The sequence below is a fragment of the Cervus canadensis genome, chromosome 25 (assembly GCF_019320065.1).
Source record: "Cervus canadensis isolate Bull #8, Minnesota chromosome 25, ASM1932006v1, whole genome shotgun sequence".
In the NCBI taxonomy this organism is placed as follows: Eukaryota; Metazoa; Chordata; class Mammalia; order Artiodactyla; family Cervidae; genus Cervus; species Cervus canadensis.
In genome coordinates this window covers 43494985-43513199 of record NC_057410.1, presented here as the reverse complement: position 1 = coordinate 43513199, position 18215 = coordinate 43494985, and the positions used below count along the sequence as shown (strand labels likewise).

Sequence of the window (18215 nt, the reverse complement as noted above, 5' to 3'; positions counted from 1 at the left end):
CTTGGAAACCAACTATCCATTTTGAAGCAAGCAGATTAAGTCAAACCCTCCCATTAAAAAAGCAGCTGTTTTTTATTACTGTAATAAACACTTTTTCTGAATATAGATTTGCCTTCTCTAATGGCTATGCCTCTACCAGCAACACCATCTTATTAGATTTTTGCTAACAATCCTGTTATCATACACAACACTAATTTTGCACCACCTCCTAAAAAAATACAGTGAAAGGGCTAATGCAATTGACTGATGCTCTCAGCCCTGGTTTTACCATGCTATCACATCATTCAGAAGCTGCTAATCCTAAAGAATGGTTAAGTCACCCAAGGAAGAATCTATTTTGATTTAAGCTGAGAGACAACACATTGCTAGGCTGGGATGTTCTCTTTCCGTAGTAAGTATACACTCAGAATTAATGATAAAAGCAAGGTTCAGTTTTTCTCAGGATATGTATGGGTCTATATACATAGGTCCAGGAATCAAGGTTTAGAATTGGAATTTATATTTCCTAATAGGACTTTGTGACCAGTTGGAGAAAACAAGATCTTTCTACTTTATTGTATCATATACATAGCATATATTAAATTATTTTCCCATTTTCTTGTTATGTTTTTACTTTTTATTCTATTTTACTTTCATCAAAAAAGGAAGAGAGTTCCAGAAAAACATCTATTTCTGCTTTATTGACTATGTCAAAGCCTTTGACTGTGTGGATCACAATAAACTGTGGAAAATTCTGAAAGAGATGGGAATACCAGACCACCTGATCTGCCTCTTGAGAAATATGTATGCAGGTCAGGAAGCAACAGTTAGAACTGGACATGGAATAACAGACTGGTTCCAAATCGGGAAAGGAGTACGTCAAGGCTGTATATTGTCACCCTGCTTATTTAACTTACATGCAGAGTACATCATAAGAAACACTGGGCTGGATGAAGCACAAGCTGGAATCAAGTCTGCCAGTAGAAATATTAATAACCTCAGATATGCAGATAACACCACCCTTATGGCAGAAAGTGAAGAAGAACTAAAGAGCCTCTTGATGAAAGTGAAAGAGGAGAGTGAAAAAGTTGGCTTAAAGCTCAACATTCAGAAAACTAAGATCATGACATCTGGTCCCATCACTTCATGGGTATAGATGGGGAAACAGTGGAAACAGTGACAGACTTTTTTTTTTTTGGCTCCAAAATCACTGCAGATGGTGATTGCAGCCATGAAATTAAAAGACGCTTACTCCTTGGAAGGAAGGTTATGACCAACCTAGATAGCATATTAAAAAGCAGAGACATTACTTTGCCAACAAAGGTCAGTCTATATAAGGCTATGATTTTTCCAGTGGTCATGTATGGATGTGAGAGTTGGACTATAAAGCAAGCTGAGCGCCGAAGAATTGATGCTTTTGAACTGTGGTGTTGGAGAAGACTTTTGAGAGTCCCTTGGACTGCAAGAAGATCCAACCAGGCCATCCTAAAGGAAATCAGTCCTGAATATTCACTGGAAGGACTGATGCTGAAGCTGAAACTCCAATACTTTGGCCAACTGATGCGAAGAACTGACTCATTTGAAAAGACCTTGATGCTGGGAAAGATTGAAGGCAGAAGGAGAAGGGGATGACAGAAGATAAGATGGTTGGATGGCATCACTGACTCAACGGATATGAGTTTGAGTAAACTCCGGAGTTGATTATGGACAGGAAGGCCTGGTGTGCTGCAGTGCATGGGGTCGCAAAGAGTCAGACATGACTGAGCGACTGAACTGAACTGATCTGATATTAATTCTGATGAATACCTAAGTAGTTCATAGGTTACAAAATGTTAATATTGATATTTAATGAGAACATAATTGTGCACTGAAGAACCATATGCATATAGCTGAATACAGTAATGAGAGACTATGAATCTTCTTTTTTGTGAAAAGGAGATTTTATGTTTGCCTAAGAAGTCTATTTGTATTGTTGGGTAGGTACACATCAGTATTGCTGCTTTTTGGAATTTTAATACGAAAACAAGTATGATAAAATGGGGGTGGTAATGCAGACTGACATCTCAGGTTGCCTCAAATCTTTTGAATACATCTTCTTCTATGTTAGATAGGTCCCCACATTCTGAATGCCATCATTCCAACAGACAATCCAAGAAACACTTCTCAGGCATGTTTACCACCAGATGGCAGACATGTGACTTAAGAGACGGCCCCCTGCACAGGAGAGATTCTGAGGGGAGTCAGGTGAGGTAACACGCTGGGTAAGTGCCATCCCTCTTGCTGGTACAGGTATTAGCAGAAGCTGCCTGTTTCTGGGACTTGGGATGGAAGAAAAACTTACAAAGCTAAGAAATGTGGTCCTAGAAATTGTGCAAGTAAGCTCAGTTTAGACATTTCTCATAGGCTTTAATTAGAGCCTTCTTGAGTAAAATGGCAAGCTGTACTGTTTTGTGCAATTGGGAACTCTCATTCATATAATAACAAAAACAGTTGTGTTTTTAGTGATATAAACCAGACTCCTTAAGGGTTTGACAATTTAACTATTCTGAACACTCTTTGATGCCTAGAAAAATATTCTATATAATAGAGGCTTAATACTTGTTGAACTGAAGTAATAATGCATGTAAATTTTCTATCTCGGAGAATGTGGCCAAAAAATGTTCTAATCTAGAAGGTATCTATGGCTTTTAAGCTTCAAGTGAAAACCTATTACAAATAAAAAGGAACTTACCTAAGATGCCACTAACAGTCTACTAATTTGTACACCTTTGCTAGGAATAAATCTTTAGTCTAATGTTTAATGAATCTTGCAGAAGGCACCTTTTGGCATACACTCAAAGGGCTGGAGGGACTATGTGAGTGGCCCATAATTTCTGTTGGAATTCACTTTAAATGACCACAGTCTGGATATGTATACACACAAACATATCAAATCCTACATCCATAGACACATATTGCCTCACTGAGAATTTTTAAACTAAATTTGTAAAACTATAAGTCTTTCTACAATGTCACCTTGTGTGCAACTTTCTTCAGTCACATATAGTATTCAAGTAGAAATGTATTCTACCCTGTAAATTAATTTGGCCTCTGTAATATTGTGGTCAAATAACAAAATAGCAACATCTGAAAATGAAAACATTCAAATCGATTGCTTTCTTAGTCAGTCCACTTAGTATCCTTTACTCTCAAACATGGCTTAGATACCCTACAGGATCTTGTTTTCTTTTCACATTAAGAAAAAAGTTCCTTGGAGAGGGAAATGGCAATCCACTCCAGTACTCTTGCCTGGGAAATCCCATGAACAGAGGAGTCTGGTGGTCTATGATCCATAGGGTTGCAAAAGGGTTGGACATGACTTAGTGACTAAACAACAATGTGTTTTATGCACATGCTTGAGTCCCACATTGAATAGCTGTAGGGAGAACATATGTTGTCCCTTACTCACTCTTGTATTTGTCATATCCTATTGTAGCACTTCATAAAAAATACACATGAACCCAAACACACACATATTTTACTTGCTTTTAACTACTAGGGTCTTCCTTTTCTCAACTGGATTGTAATTTCTACTCCTCAAGAAAATAACTTTAGAGGGATTTTAATTTGTACAGACAGGCTTATCAAGAATGGGAAGCTTTTCTTTAGTGTCTGATTGTATTTGAACATTTATTTAATGTAATTCTTTTGGTTCAAAACAAAAGTAAGGGCATAGTAAGGAATGTTTCAAACTCAGTCTTTAATTTAAACTAAGGATGATTGTCTTTTTTTTTTAGTTTATGACCTGTGAAATGAAATTATAGTGTCATTATTCATGACTAACATTAAGACTAGTTCTTGAAACCCTAACTTCTCTTTCCAAGTCATGCAATGGTTGCATTCTGCTGCTGCTGCTGCTAAGTTATTTCAGTCGTGTCCGACTCTGTGTGACCCCAGAGATGGCAGCCCACCAGGCTCCCCCGTCCCTGGGATTCTCCAGGCAAGAACACTGGAGTGGGTTGCCATTTCCTTCTCCAATGCATGAAAGTGAAATGTGAAAGAGCAGTCACTCAGTTGTGTCTGACTCTTCATTTCCCCATGGACTGTAGCCTACCAGGCTCCTCAGTCCACAGGATTTTCCAGGCAAGAGTACTGGAGTGGGGTGCCATTTTCTTCTCCTAGTTGCATTCTGAAACATTGTTAATAAGTCATCTTTCAGCTCTTCAGGTACCAGAGCAGTTAAAACAACAAACAGCAAAAATGAAACAACAGAACTTTTCTACTCTTGTATTAAGAAATAATAACTATATCAATATTTCTATTTTTCCCTCACCCTTTCATTAACTCAAATAATTCTGCAAAAATATGGTAATTTTCAGCAGTTGATTTCAATATGTTGAAACAATGGCAGGAATGCTGTTTTCTACAAAAACAACTTGCCTGGGTATGGTTAGAGAAGTTTTAGAAATAACAAATTTTGTTTCATCATTTTTTGCTACATTCTTTTTAGTGTGGAAACATTAAACAATAAAGATTTTTGAATGTTTCTGTAAATATGCACTACAATTTTTGAAGTTTTTATTTTTGTACAATCATGAATAACAGTAAGATGACTTTATTTGGATTTTCTCAATTTAATTACTTGAGGCAGTTGGGTTTAAGAGCAACTCTAGCGATTACTTTGTTTTTTCTCTTGTACACTTTTATTTTGGGGTCAAGGATCAGGTTTATCTATAGTGACAAAATGATAAATGGCCACAGCTTTTTTTTTTTTTATTTTTTTTATTTTTTATTTTTTTTCCAGTGGGTTTTGTCATACATTGATATGAATCAGCCATGGATTTACACGTATTCCCCATCCCGATCCCCCCTCCCACCTCCCTCTCCACCCGATTCCTCTGGCTCTTCCCAGTGCACCAGGCCCGAGCACTTGTCTCATGCATCCCACCTGGGCTGGGGATCTGTTTCACCATAGATAGTATACATGCTGTTCTTTTGAAATATCCCACCCTCACATTCTCCCACAGAGTTCAAAAGTCTGTTCTGTATTTCTGTGTCTCTTTTTCTGTTTTGCATATAGGGTTATCGTTATCACCTTTCTAAATTCCATATATATGTGTTAGTATGCTGTAATGTTCTTTATCTTTCTGGCTTACTTCACTCTGTATAATGGGCTCCAGCTTCATCCATCTCATTAGAACTGGTTCAAATGAATTCTTTTTAATGGCTGAGTAATATTCCATGGTGTATATGTACCACAGCTTCCTTATCCATTCATCTGCTGATGGGCATCTAGGTTGCTTCCATGTCCTGGCTATTATAAACAGTGCTGCGATGAACATTGGGGTGCACGTGTCTCTTTCAGATCTGGTTTCCTCAGTGTGTATGAATGGCCACAGCTTTTACCTGTGACATCAGAATAAATTCCTAGCACATTACTTTCCACACAACTGATAGAAAATAGATTACTAAACAGATTGGGACTGAATTACAAGAAGTTGAACAAACTCTGCTCCTACCTAGAGATAATCTCTTAAGTCACACATTACTTGTGAGTAACAGGAATATGCTTTTTAAAATACATAGCCTTTGCTTAAGCCACAGAGCAGACTCTGGGTGTGTCACTTATGAGCTGTGTGTCTTGGGGCAAGTTACTATGTTAGTTTTCTCATCAGTTAAATGGGGACAATAGGATTGCTGTAAGGATAATGTGAATTAAACACGTAAAACATTGAGAAAGACATTTCATGTTTAATTAATATGTTACTATATTATTATCATTATTACTGTGTGATATACAAGAAAAAATTTATTCATTCACCTTCCTCTGAAAATTCTATTTTCTATTTGAGAACAGATATAATTCCCTCAAATATCATACCTTTTTGATCTATTGTTTTTGCTGATACTCAAAATAACAACAAAACCTCCATTCACTTATGAGTTCTCTTTATAAACTGTCTTTTCTGTGTTATATATTTCAATTTGTGAGCATATGTTAACCTCTCAATGTGGAAAAAGAGTCACGAGCTTATCAGGACCCTAGAAATTGAGACACTCAATTCTGCTCAAACTTTCCCACAATCTAATAAAAAATTCTCTTTGGGTGTGAGATCACACTCCTTTGTTGTTTTCTCTCCATGACCAGTAAGTGGGCGTTTATAGCAAGAAGAAAAATACACCACATAGAAGGAGAAACTATTACATAAATCTATTCAAAAATCTTACACTTAGCAACATTTAATAGGGCATTATGGGAGAAGAGAAAAGTTTTTCTGATTTTCAGACCTGGATATTTTTGAGGTGGTGGGGAAGGTGATTATGTAACTAAGTTGTTATATATAAATCAATAGGTTTGCACAAGGAAAACTTCATAAATCCATTTTCCTTGATGTAATTAACAACAAAAATCCTCCACATCATTGCTTTTAGAAAGGCAGAAAAAATGTTTTCCAGCTTTATTCATGCTTTGTCTTACAATATTGAGTTGTCATTTTTATATTACTATCTAAGACCAAGCATACAATGAATACACAATTAACGTACCTTAATTTCTCAGTATTAATCTGCCAGAACTCTTAACACTTCAAATATTTTCACTTACTTCATATTGAAATTGAACTGCAGTCACACCAAAGTGGTTTTACTTTACATTATTTTACTAGAAAAACTTCTCCCATTTATGAGTTATATGACAATTTACACTGTCTGAAATTTAGTAAAGTTTTTTCTGAACTAGAAAATAAGGTCATGTGATTAAAGAAGTACATGGGTTTTCAAGAGCAGAATACTATAATTTCCATCAGGTTCATGAAATAAAAATATCATAACTGGAAGTCTCCTTCATGAGCTTCTAAAATAGAAAAGGTATGTATGCCTCCTTTAATTAGGAGAGTCATCGTTCAGTGAATTTATGTTTTTAATATCTTTTAAAAAAATTATTATGTATGATTTTTTTAATATGTTGTTGGATTCTGTTTGCTAGAATTTTGTTAAGGATTTTTGCATCTATGTTCATCAGTGATATTGGCCTGTAGTTTTCTTTTTTTGTGGCATCTTTGTCTGGTTTTGGAATTAGGGTGATGGTGGCCTCATAGAATGAGTTTGGAAGCTTACCTTCATCTGCAATTTTCTGGAAGATATACACCATGGAATATTACTCAGCCGTTAAAAAGAATTCATTTGAATCAGTCCTAATGAGATGGATGAAACTGGAGCCCCTTATACAGAGTGAAGTAAGCCAGAAAGATAAAGAACATTACAGCATACTAACACATATATATGGAATTTAGAAAGATGGTAACGATAACCCTATATGCAAAACAGAAAGAGACACAGAAGTACAGAACAGACTTTTGAACTCTGTGGGAGAAGGTGAGGGTGGGATGTTTCGAAAGAACAGCATGTATACTATCTATGGTGAAACAGATCACCAGCCCAGGTGGGATGCATGAGACAAGTGCTCGGGCCTGGTGCACTGGGAAGACCCAGAGGAATCGGGTGGAGAGGGAGGTGGGAGGGGGGATCGGGATGGGGAATACGTGTAAATCCATGGCTGATTCATATCAATGTATGACAAAACCCACTGGAATGTTGTGAAGTAATTAGCCTCCAACTAATAAAAAAAAAAAGAATTATTATTTTTCTGGGGTGAGGTGAGGATGAAGGTCAGGTCATTCCCTCATAGTACCTAGAAGGCAAAATCATGCTCCCCTTTCAAACCTATGACCTGACCATCCGACCCACTCCCAGTCTCTGAAGCATGACCCATCTAACTCCACTGCAAAACAGCCTGGAACTCACTACTGAAATGCCACTCTTCCTTTTAAAGTCCAATACAGCAAAGGTCAGAAGAGACACTAACATTTTTTAAGGCAACACCGTGATTTAGTAGGGAAGGCTGTAATTTCGATTTCTTGTCTTCCCGTTCTGAGTTTTGTAGTATATTCTCTCTTACTCTAAGTAACAGACAGTGAGTTGGTGTCTGCACGAAGCCTTTCTGAAGCTTTAAAGGCCTCTGTTTTTGTGACTGTGTTAGAAGTAAGACTCTGAACTGCGGAATCACCTCCAAGCAGAGGCGGATTTATACTTACCCTTGTGTTGTTTCTTTCAGCTTTAAGTTCAGAAATCTCTTCTTCCTTTTCTAAAAGTTGTTCCCTGCAAGCATTTAATTCTTTCGTCAGAGCAGCAAATTCCTGAAAGGGGAATAAAAAAAATTTGAAGGCATATACCAGATTTTTAAAAAATGTATTCCAGCAGGAAGGAAAAAAAACTTCAAAATATAAACTTTTGAGTGTAAGGAATACAAAAAAAATGGCCTAGTTGACTATACATTGCTGTTATGTATACATACATTGCTGTCATTAAATCAACCTCATTCCAACTCTGAAGAAATGCTAGCCCATGATACTTAACATACACATATTATTATAATACACTGTTCAGATGAGAGTATAAAATATATTTCAGAATGTATCAGATATAGCATACTGAATTTAACATTAGTATGATAGCATATTGATAATATGGAATAATTTAAACTTTGCTAATTTTGTGAACAACTCTGAAGATCTTACAGTCTCACTCCATATCACAAAGTTTAGACTGAGTATCTAGACTTTCCTATCATAAGGAAAAAACAGCCACCATCAACACCAAGCTAAAATTCTTTAAAAAAATACTATTTAGAGATTAAGAAGTTTACTTATTTAATAGGATGAAGAAAGAGAATACACCTATATCCTACAAAATAATAAATGCATCTAAGACTTGATAACATTATCTAAGATTCTCCTCTTAATTTATGTATTGCTCAGTTTTTCATTCTGAAAGGTAAGCTCCATGTAAACTGGGACTTCAATTGAATTCACTGCTTAAGTCCTAGTGTCTAAGGCATAGTGGGTGCTCAATTAGTATTTATTTTCAATAAATGAACACAGGTAATGTATTCTGGAGGGCTTCCCAGGTGACTCAGTGGTAAAGAATCTGCCTGCCGAGGAGGAGACGGGGGTTCAATCCCTGGATCGGCAACATGCCCGGGAGAAGGACATGGCAACCCAAGACAGTATTCTTGTCTGGGAAACCCCTGGGCAGAGGAGTCTGGCAGGGTACAGTCCAGGGGGTCACAGAAGAGTTGGACACGCCTTAGCAACTAAACAACAACAACATATTCTGGAGTAATCCTTTCTCCATTACAAATGACACTTTGGAGTAATTGTCAATGGTTTTCTTCCCCGAACGAGGATCAGAGATTAAACAATGCGGGTATTTCTACCATTAGGTAGTATGTTTAGACAGAATAAAGATTGTTAAAAAAGAAGGCAAAAACACCTATTGAACTATTCTGTTACTCCAACTTGCAAATAAATATTTTTAAGTAATTTTAACATATACATGTTATTATTAAATTCTTTACAGTGGTTCTTTAGTAAAATTAATGGCTGTCAAATGTGTTAAGTATTTGGGAAAATCTGACACTAGACTGGGAAAGCACTGTCAGAATATCAAAAAGAAAAAACAAAAAAGGAGAGAGAGTTTTGGTTAACCTAACTTTCACAAAGGCAAATTTAGTAAAAAGTAAATGAATATGATGATCATGTAAAGCTGGGAAAGGCTTAGGGTTTATATTTTTGCGTGCTTCAAACCACTTATTTTGCTGATTCTCTGAGTGGCTTCAAACCAAGTGGATGCTTCAAAAACCTCGGAGCAGACTTAGAGTTTAGAATCAAGATGAAAGAGTTCATTGTTTCATTTGGCTGCCATTACAGATAAATGTTTTCTCCTTTGATTGCTGCTTGCTTAAATGCTGATATTATCTGAGTATATCATTCAAGTGGAGGATGGAAATAAGCAACAAGAAAACAATAAACACTTGCATAGAAAACAAAATTTTCTTCATATAAACTGCATAGTTTTGATGGAGAAAAGAAGAGAGTAACAAAGATCCTGCACTGCTTTTTAAAACTAATCCTATATCCATGAATAGGGCTTCCCAGATGGTGCTAGTGGTAAAGAACTCGCTGGCCAATAAATGAGAGACAAGAGACGTGAGTTTGATCCCTGGGTCAGGAAGATTCCCTGGAGGAGGGCAAGGCAACCCACTCTAGTATTCTTGCCTGGAGAATCCCATAGACAGAGAAGCCTGGAGGGCTATAGTCCAAAGGGTTGCAAAGAGTCGGACATGCCTGAAGGGACTTAGCATGAACACATGAATACTTATGAATATCGTAAGACAAAATATTAATCAAATCTGTAAATTTAATATCATACCATTTTTTAAGTGAAACATATATCTGGATTATCTTTCTAGAGGTTTAACTTACTATCTGCAGAAAGAAAAACGCTCAGAAGAAAATAATTTATAATTTTAACATTTCTTATCTCCAGATGGTAAAATTATAAGTGAACTTTGTTTTTTGGCTTTCTGCTATGTATTTTGTCATCAAAACTCTCTAGAATAAATATGCTTTTATGCCTAGTGAATAAAAGAAAATGTGAATCTATAAATTCACTGAAATAATCATGTGTTCATAACCAATGACAGATATTAGTCAAGATGTTACTGGTGATGGATGACTTTGCATTTTTAATTTACTATCATGGCACTGACTCTGAACAAGCTATTTAGTGACTCCATGTATTAAGATTAGTCTTACATTTATTAACTTTCTCGCAAACTCTAGGCACTATTTTCATATTCATTATCTTATCTACTCTCTCAATAACAAGTGAGGGAGTCTCATTTCCATTTCATGGCTGAGGAAACTGAATTACCAAGATAAAAGTTCAAGTTCACAAAGCTCATAACCCATAGTGAGGTATGTTGTGAATACAGCTCTCCAGACTAGACTTCCAATGGTTTTCCACTATACCATTTTGACCTGGCATTTATGTATGGTTCAGAGTTGGAGTACATTCAGCAATCCTCTTCTTTATCTGGAGTATTACATAACCATTACTTATAATTACCTGACATGACCCTTCTTAATTAGTCCAAAGAGAGTGTGCAGATCTAGGAAGTGGCGTATTTCTTCCATGCAGGCTTACAAGTGTGAGACAAGGACATCCTGAAAATCTAGGACTACAGTAGATGCAGCTGTCTTGTATGGAGTTAATCATCAAATGTTTTTACACTTTTTCTCTGACATTTCTCTATTCTGTACCAACTTCTCCATCCATACTGTCATATGAACTGAGTTTTTTAAATCAACTTTTCCTAGATAACATTAATAATAACAGCAGAGCTAATTAACATTGAGTGAGCCCTTACCATATGCCAGGTACTCTGCCAAGCAATTTATATTGATTATCTCATTAATCCTAATGAAACTCTATAATGTGATACTAAAATCTCGCTAAACAAAGCTAAGTGCTTACCATACAATTCAGCAAATCTCACTCCATGGTATCTCACTCCAAAGAAATCTCACTCCAAAGAAGTTGAAAACTATGTCCACACAAAAACCTGCATACACCTTTTATAGCAGCTCCATGCATAATTTCTAAGACTTGGAAGCAATCAAGATGCCTTTCGGTTGGTGAAGGGATAAACAAACAGTAGCATACTTAGACAAGGGGGTATTATCTAGTGCTAAAAAAAATGAGCTATCAAACCAGGAGAAAACACGGAGAGACTTTCAATGTATATTAGTAAATGAAAGAAGCCAATCTGAAAGAGGCTACTATTGTATGATTCCAACCATATAGCATTCGTAAAAAATAAAATTATGGAAAGAGTAAAAAGATGAATGGTTGCCATAGGGGTTGCAGGTGTGCAAGGGATGAATAGACAGAGGACAGATGACCTGTAGGGAAATGAAAAAGTTTGTGTGGTATTTGATGACTTATACACGTAATTAAACATTTGTCCAAATCTCTAAACATAACAACACCCAAACTATGGACCAGCACTAATAAAGATGTATCAGTGTAGGTTCATCAGTTGTAGCAGATATACCACTCTGATGTGGGATGGAATTAACAGTGGAGATCACATGTATGTGGGGGTAGAGGGAACATGCAAAACCTCCGCACCTTCCTTTAAACTGTGCTATGACCCTAAACTACTCTATGAATATAAAATCTTAAAAAAAACAAACACACACTGAGGCCCAGATAAGTGAATAAAATTTTCAAACTTGGACACTTAGTCATGGTATAGCTGGGTCTGAATTCAGACAAGCTGTTTCACACTGGATAGCTACAATAGACTGTTGTTTTTTTCCCCTCTCCTGACCACATTCTTTCCCCTTCTAATTTGCCCTTCCTTAGTCTTTGAAAAGTTATACTTTCCTCAAGCTCACAAAACTTTTCAGAGCTTCCTACTTTTAAACACATCAAATTTAAACATATTTTTAACTTTGAAAATCCAAACCATCCAAAACATGACCTTTTCTCAATTAATTAGCTTTCTTTTTCATTGAAAAATAGAAACTGCCATTTTGAGCAAGAGCCACTTCGTGCTGAACTTAGCATTTTATATGAACTACTTCATCTCTTTCCTATTTTTTAGATGAGAATATTGAGGCTTAGCATGGATGAATAATAATTTGCTCAAGGTCACACAGCTAAAAATAATTCACCTTGATTACAAAACTGCTTTCTGCAACACTGCTTCTTTCTCACTGAAAACGGAAAACCATCAAATTTTTCAATAGTAATGATTAATATAAACATATCATCCCTCTAACTCTCCATCCATACATATAACATTTATTGTGCACCTAGACATGTTTGGATGTGAGAGTTGGACCTTAAAGAAAGCTGAACGCTGAAGAATTGATGCTTTTGAACTGTGGTGTTGGAAAAGACTCTTGAGAGTCCCTTGGACTGCAAGGAGAGCCAACCTGTCAATCCTAAAGGAAATCAGTACTGAGTATTCATTGGAAGGACTGATGCTAAAGCTGAAACTCTAATACTTTGACCACCTGATGAGAAGAACTGACTCATTTGAAAAGACCCTGATGCTGGGAAAGAAAGAAGGCAAGCAGAAGGAGAGGACAGAGGATGAGATGGTTGGATGGCATCACTGACTCAATGGACATGAGTTTGAGTAAGCTCCGGGAGTTGGTGATGGACAGGGAGGCCTGGCGTGCTGCAGTCCATGGGGTTGCAAAGAGTCGGACACGACTGAGCGACTGAACTGAACTACACATACCAGACCCTGTGTTAGGTGCTGAAGATATGGAAATAACTTAGGCATAGTTGTTGTACTTGACCTCATGGATCTTTTGGAATTCACATTTCAGGCATATCAGGAGCTTTCATCACTGATAAGCACTCAAAGTTCCGTTCAGTTCAGTTCAGTCGCTCAGTCGTGTTCGACTCTTCGTGACCCCATGAACCACAGCACGCCAGGCCTCCCTGTCCATCACCAACTCCCGGAGTCCAGCCAAACCTATGTCCATCGAGTCGGTGATGCCATCCAACCGTCTTATCCTCTGTCATCCTCTTCTCCTCCTGCCCTCAATCTTTCCCAGCATCAGGGTCTTTTCAAATGAGTCAGCTCTTCGCATCAGGTGGCCAAAGTACTGGAGTTTCAGCTTCAACATCAGTCCTTCCAATGAACACCCAGGACTGATCTCCTTTAGGATGGACTGGTTGGATCTTCGTGCAGTCCAAGGGACTCTCCAGAGTCTTCTCCAACACCACAGTTCAAAAGTACCAATTTTTCGGTGCTCAGCTTTCCTCACAGTCCAACTCTCACATCCATACATGACCACTGGAAAAACCATAGCCTTGACTAGATGGAACTTTGTTGGCCAAGTAATGTCCCTGCTTTTTAATATGCTGTCTAGGTTGGTCATAATTTTCCTTCCAAGGAGTAAGCGTCTTTTAATTTCATGGCTGCAATCACCATCTGCAGTGATTTTGGAGCCCAGAAAAATACCCACCACCAAAGTGCCACACAGGAAGTAATACTGGTTTATGTGCTTAGAGGCATTGTTGACTAACAGGTAACTCTTGCTCTCTAGTACCTTCCTCGTAGCAGGTCTATCTTCTGCCTCTACCAAAGATTTCTCCTTCCTGTTTCTATCTCTACCTTTAGATTTTCCTATCTCTCTTTTTTTCTACTCCTTTCACATACTATTTCCCTTACCAAGAATACTTTTCCCTATCGTCTCTGACTAACTGACATATTTGTAAAGTACCTGCTTGACTTGTTAATGATCTATTATAGCTTGTTCACGATCTAGCAACGCAGTTACTGTATTTTTCATAATAATTGAATTATGTGTTCATCTCCTCCAAATTAACAGCATGGTCCTTTAAAACAATGCTGTTACCTTGTTTGTTTTTATAGCTTTAGGACTTAGCAGAGTTTTGGACAAATTGTAGATATTCAGTAAATCCTTGTAACAATAAGTGAATAGTTCATCTCATAAATGCTAGTTTTAATACCAAAAACACTTTTTAAAATGTATAAATAACTAAGAGTTCATTTCTTTTTTCTGAGATTGTTAGAATTTGATCATTTATAACATGCCACTTGATGTGAAGAACTGACTCATTTGAAATGACCCTGATGTTGGGAAAGATTGAAGGAAGGAGGAGAAGGAGATGACAGAGGATGAAATGGTTGGATGGCATCACTGACTTGATGGACATGAGTTTGAGTAGGCTCCAGGAGTCGGTGATGGACAGGGAGGTCTGGCGTGCTGTGGTCCATTGGGTCGCAGAGAGTCGGACACGACTGAGTGACTGAACTGAACCGAACATGCTCAATATTCTTTTTGCTTCGTTGCTGTTGTTTTCTCCAATATCTGAAATTATACTGTCCTATATTCTACATAGCAATGGTGTTACTCTTTGCTATATTTTATTGCATATATATGAAGTAATACTATTGTTCCTACCAAATCACACATTCGTATTTATCATTTGTTCATTGGACATGCTATTTCAGTCTTATTCAATCTCAAAATAAAAATGCATATTTAACCCATATGTTACTTCTCTAATCTAGAGTTTCTTAAACTATATTGCATAGAACAGTATTTCCACACATTTCCCAGCCAAGAGAAATGGCCAAATAGATTTGAGAAATGATTTATGGTCTATATTTTGCTCTTGAAAATATACTATAGACATCAGCACAGAAGAGATTATGACGAAAGCTGGTTTTGTGGCCAAGAAATGGAAACAATCAAGATTTTTATCTATAGGAAAATGGATGAATCAAATATAGTAAATGCACATGTGTAAAAGGCAGAACAAGTTGGCTAGATCTTGATATAATGACACGTGAATGTTTCAAAAATACAATCTTGCGTGAAAAGAGGTAAGTTACAGAACATAATGTATAACACAGCGTACTGTCAGAAGCTAAAGGCAGCGAAGGATAAATTTTAGATGAAAACTTCATTTCTTCCTCCGCATCTAAAGTCAAAGGAGATTGCTCTGAATCACTGAGACAGAATTAGTAGGTCAGTTGCCAATCACAAACCATATTCAACAACTTTTCAAACTAGTCATTTTGTTTCCCAAACACAGCCTGCCAAAATTCTTACTTTTCCCGAGAACCAAAATGACCTTCCCCACTCTGCACTTTTTTCTTGGAATTTTAAGAGCGGTCAGGACACAGAGTGCCACAGAAATCCTCCCAGACAGAAGGGAATGTCCTGTTTCCTTTTTAGTATGATTCATGCACACCACACACACTCACATGACCACTCCCCCTATGCTAGGGAGATGACAGTGAAAGAAGCAAGTTAAAGTCCCTACTCTCAAAATGTGTATACACTTTCAGGCACTTAGCACTCAAAATACTTTTATTCAGAGCAAATCATTTCTAGTTATGTCAATCCCCTCTTAATACCAATTCAACTCATGATATAGAGCATTAGTTCCTTTAAAAAGAGAGCAAAAAAAAGACATTTCTTAAAAAAATTGAAGGTATAATTTCCTTTTTTTGCCTTCTCTTCTTCCTGCTTTCCTTTTTTTTTTTAAATCAGATTATAGTTGATTTACAATGTTGGGTTAGTTTTGGTTGTACAACAGAAGAAGGTATCGCTTCTTAGAAATTAACACAAGTTATCTAATTTCTGTGTCCTCCTAATTCTAAGTTACAAGTTTCAGAAACTGCATGAAATTTAGTTTCTCTATTGTCAATTTTTAACACTAACTTCTTGGTATTACCTCTTTTCTCTCCTGCCCACCTCAACCTTTTTTTAAGCTATTGTTTCTTGAGCACTTATTATAGGTTAGAGATATTGTTAGGATCTTTACATTTGTTATATCATTTATTCATCATGACAGCTTTATTCTTTCTGGATGAGAAAACCTGAATGAAAGAGACTAAATAGCTCTAGCAAGGCTCATGCTGATCCACAACAATATCCGTGCTGGTATCAACATCCCTCAAGCTTGTCAGCTCTCTCTCCCCAAAAAGAGAGAACCTGCCTTTGTACCTTAACAGTGGTTTTGCTGGTGCATGCTGGCAAGTGAGCTAACGAGGGTCATCAGGATATTATGCCTGAGCTGCTAATACTTCAGTGAATATCCCTTAGGTTAGTGAGGTGTTCTCAGTTTAGTGCAAAGAAACTTCTCCTGTTTTGGTCCCTCCATGTGTATTTTCAAAGGAAAAGATATATCAGCAAAGTATACATTGACTCAGATCCTGTGCCTACAGGATCTGGTCAGGTGAAAAGTGTATAGATTCAGCGCTTCCTCAGGCCATCCTCCCTCTTCTCTTCTCCTCATGTCTCTTTCCACCTTGTAAATCACCGCAGACTACAGGCTGCCAGCTTAACACAGATACGGGAACAGTATGCCTGTTCGTCTTCAAATGCATTTTTTGATAGCTAATATTAAAGATGGAAGGATGGAAAGAGACTACTGACTTCTTTGCCTCATTTCAGGATGGTGTGCTTACTCGAGGAGATTTATTTGAAGAAAAAATGATATATTTTCCCACTAACTAAATGTCCGAAAGGTCTTGACTTCATAGATGAGTCCTCACCTCCTAAAAGCAGGTCCGGAGAAGCTTCGTGACAGGAGGGGAATTCAGCCTTTTAATTTCATGTCATTGACACCAGGCAGCAGTCTCCAGAGTAATCTATGACAATCCGTTTATCATAATTACAATTTTAACACTCTTTATCTTTCAATTAAAGCTGCATTCTGTGGGCCACTTAATTAATGAACTGACAATGGCCTTATTTCTGCAACCATATAAATTGAGTAAGCACTGGCTGAAAAATCATGAGTGTAAATCAGACAGAGAAGAGAAAACATAAAGGATGAGCTAAAATGCAGCTTTCCTACACACCACCAACACCCTCCCTAACCACAGAAAGCATTTCTAAAATTTATTCTCCAAGCATCTAACATTTGTGCAATTCAAAAATAGCTCTGAGGAAAGCATATGGCATGAAAGCATGCTGACTTGACCATCTAGCATTTAAATTAGACAAATTAACTACTTCAACATGTTTTTATAATGACTTCCTTAGGCTGTGCCCCCAACTTAGTATATTTTGGTTTCTCCTCTTTTGAAAATGGAAAATTCTTCAAGCAATTCTATTTGTAATACTTGGTGGAAAGCTCTGGATTTTAACTTTGCATTTATCTGGATATAACTTGTCATAAGTTTACAGATGTAAAGATATACATCTTCTCCACACCATACATCCTGGATTTAATAACAGAAGTATTACACTAGAGAGGTGAAAACAAATCAGCTAAAATAATTGATATAGTGCCTAAATTTTATATCTGTACAAATCTCAGAATATTAGTTGCTATAAATTCACAAGAGTCTTTATAAATTTAGTTAGGAAACAAACAAACAAAAAAAAAAATTTATTTCCTAGGAATCCTATCTCTTCTTCTCTACATATATTGTTTCCTATTTTATTATGTTATGTAATCAAATGTGGTGTTAATGACCTCTGGTCTTATAATTGCCTCCTAGACTTGCGGGAGCCCAGGGAAAGCTGTCATCCAAAATTACTGTGTGAAACAGCCGCGTCTCACAGTCGGCTCTGGGCTAGACAGCTTGAAGGTAGAGTTGCCCGCATAACTAATACAATCTGACAGGCACAACTGGACTTTTAGCGTCTTCACAAAAATTGTTGGGTAAGCCTGCTCAATTTAAAAGGAAAATTAGATTCCAACTTTATGCAAATACTATTTTGTATCCCTTTGATTTTTATGTATGCCTATTTCAATAAGACACTGTTTTGTCTTTTTGCTAAAACTGCATAATAGAAGATTATGTTAATGTAAGAAGATTCTGTTAATAATGACCTGAGAGA

At 36.9% G+C, this 18215-nt stretch overlaps 1 protein-coding gene across 14 annotated transcripts in view; it reads right to left on the bottom strand.

The window, feature by feature from the left end:
• The window catches only part of PPFIA2 (PTPRF interacting protein alpha 2), a 481936-nt gene that overhangs the window by 200875 nt on the left and 262846 nt on the right, over nucleotides 1–18215 (bottom strand). For 13 of the 14 annotated variants that reach the window (XM_043446293.1, XM_043446294.1, XM_043446296.1 and 10 more), the window contains one exon: nucleotides 8052–8153. In XM_043446293.1, coding sequence (XP_043302228.1) covers nucleotides 8052–8153 — 102 coding nt within the window. Of the gene's footprint in view, nucleotides 1–8051; nucleotides 8154–16918; nucleotides 16991–18215 lie in introns of those variants that run through there. The other variant, XM_043446306.1, reaches the window with a different exon arrangement.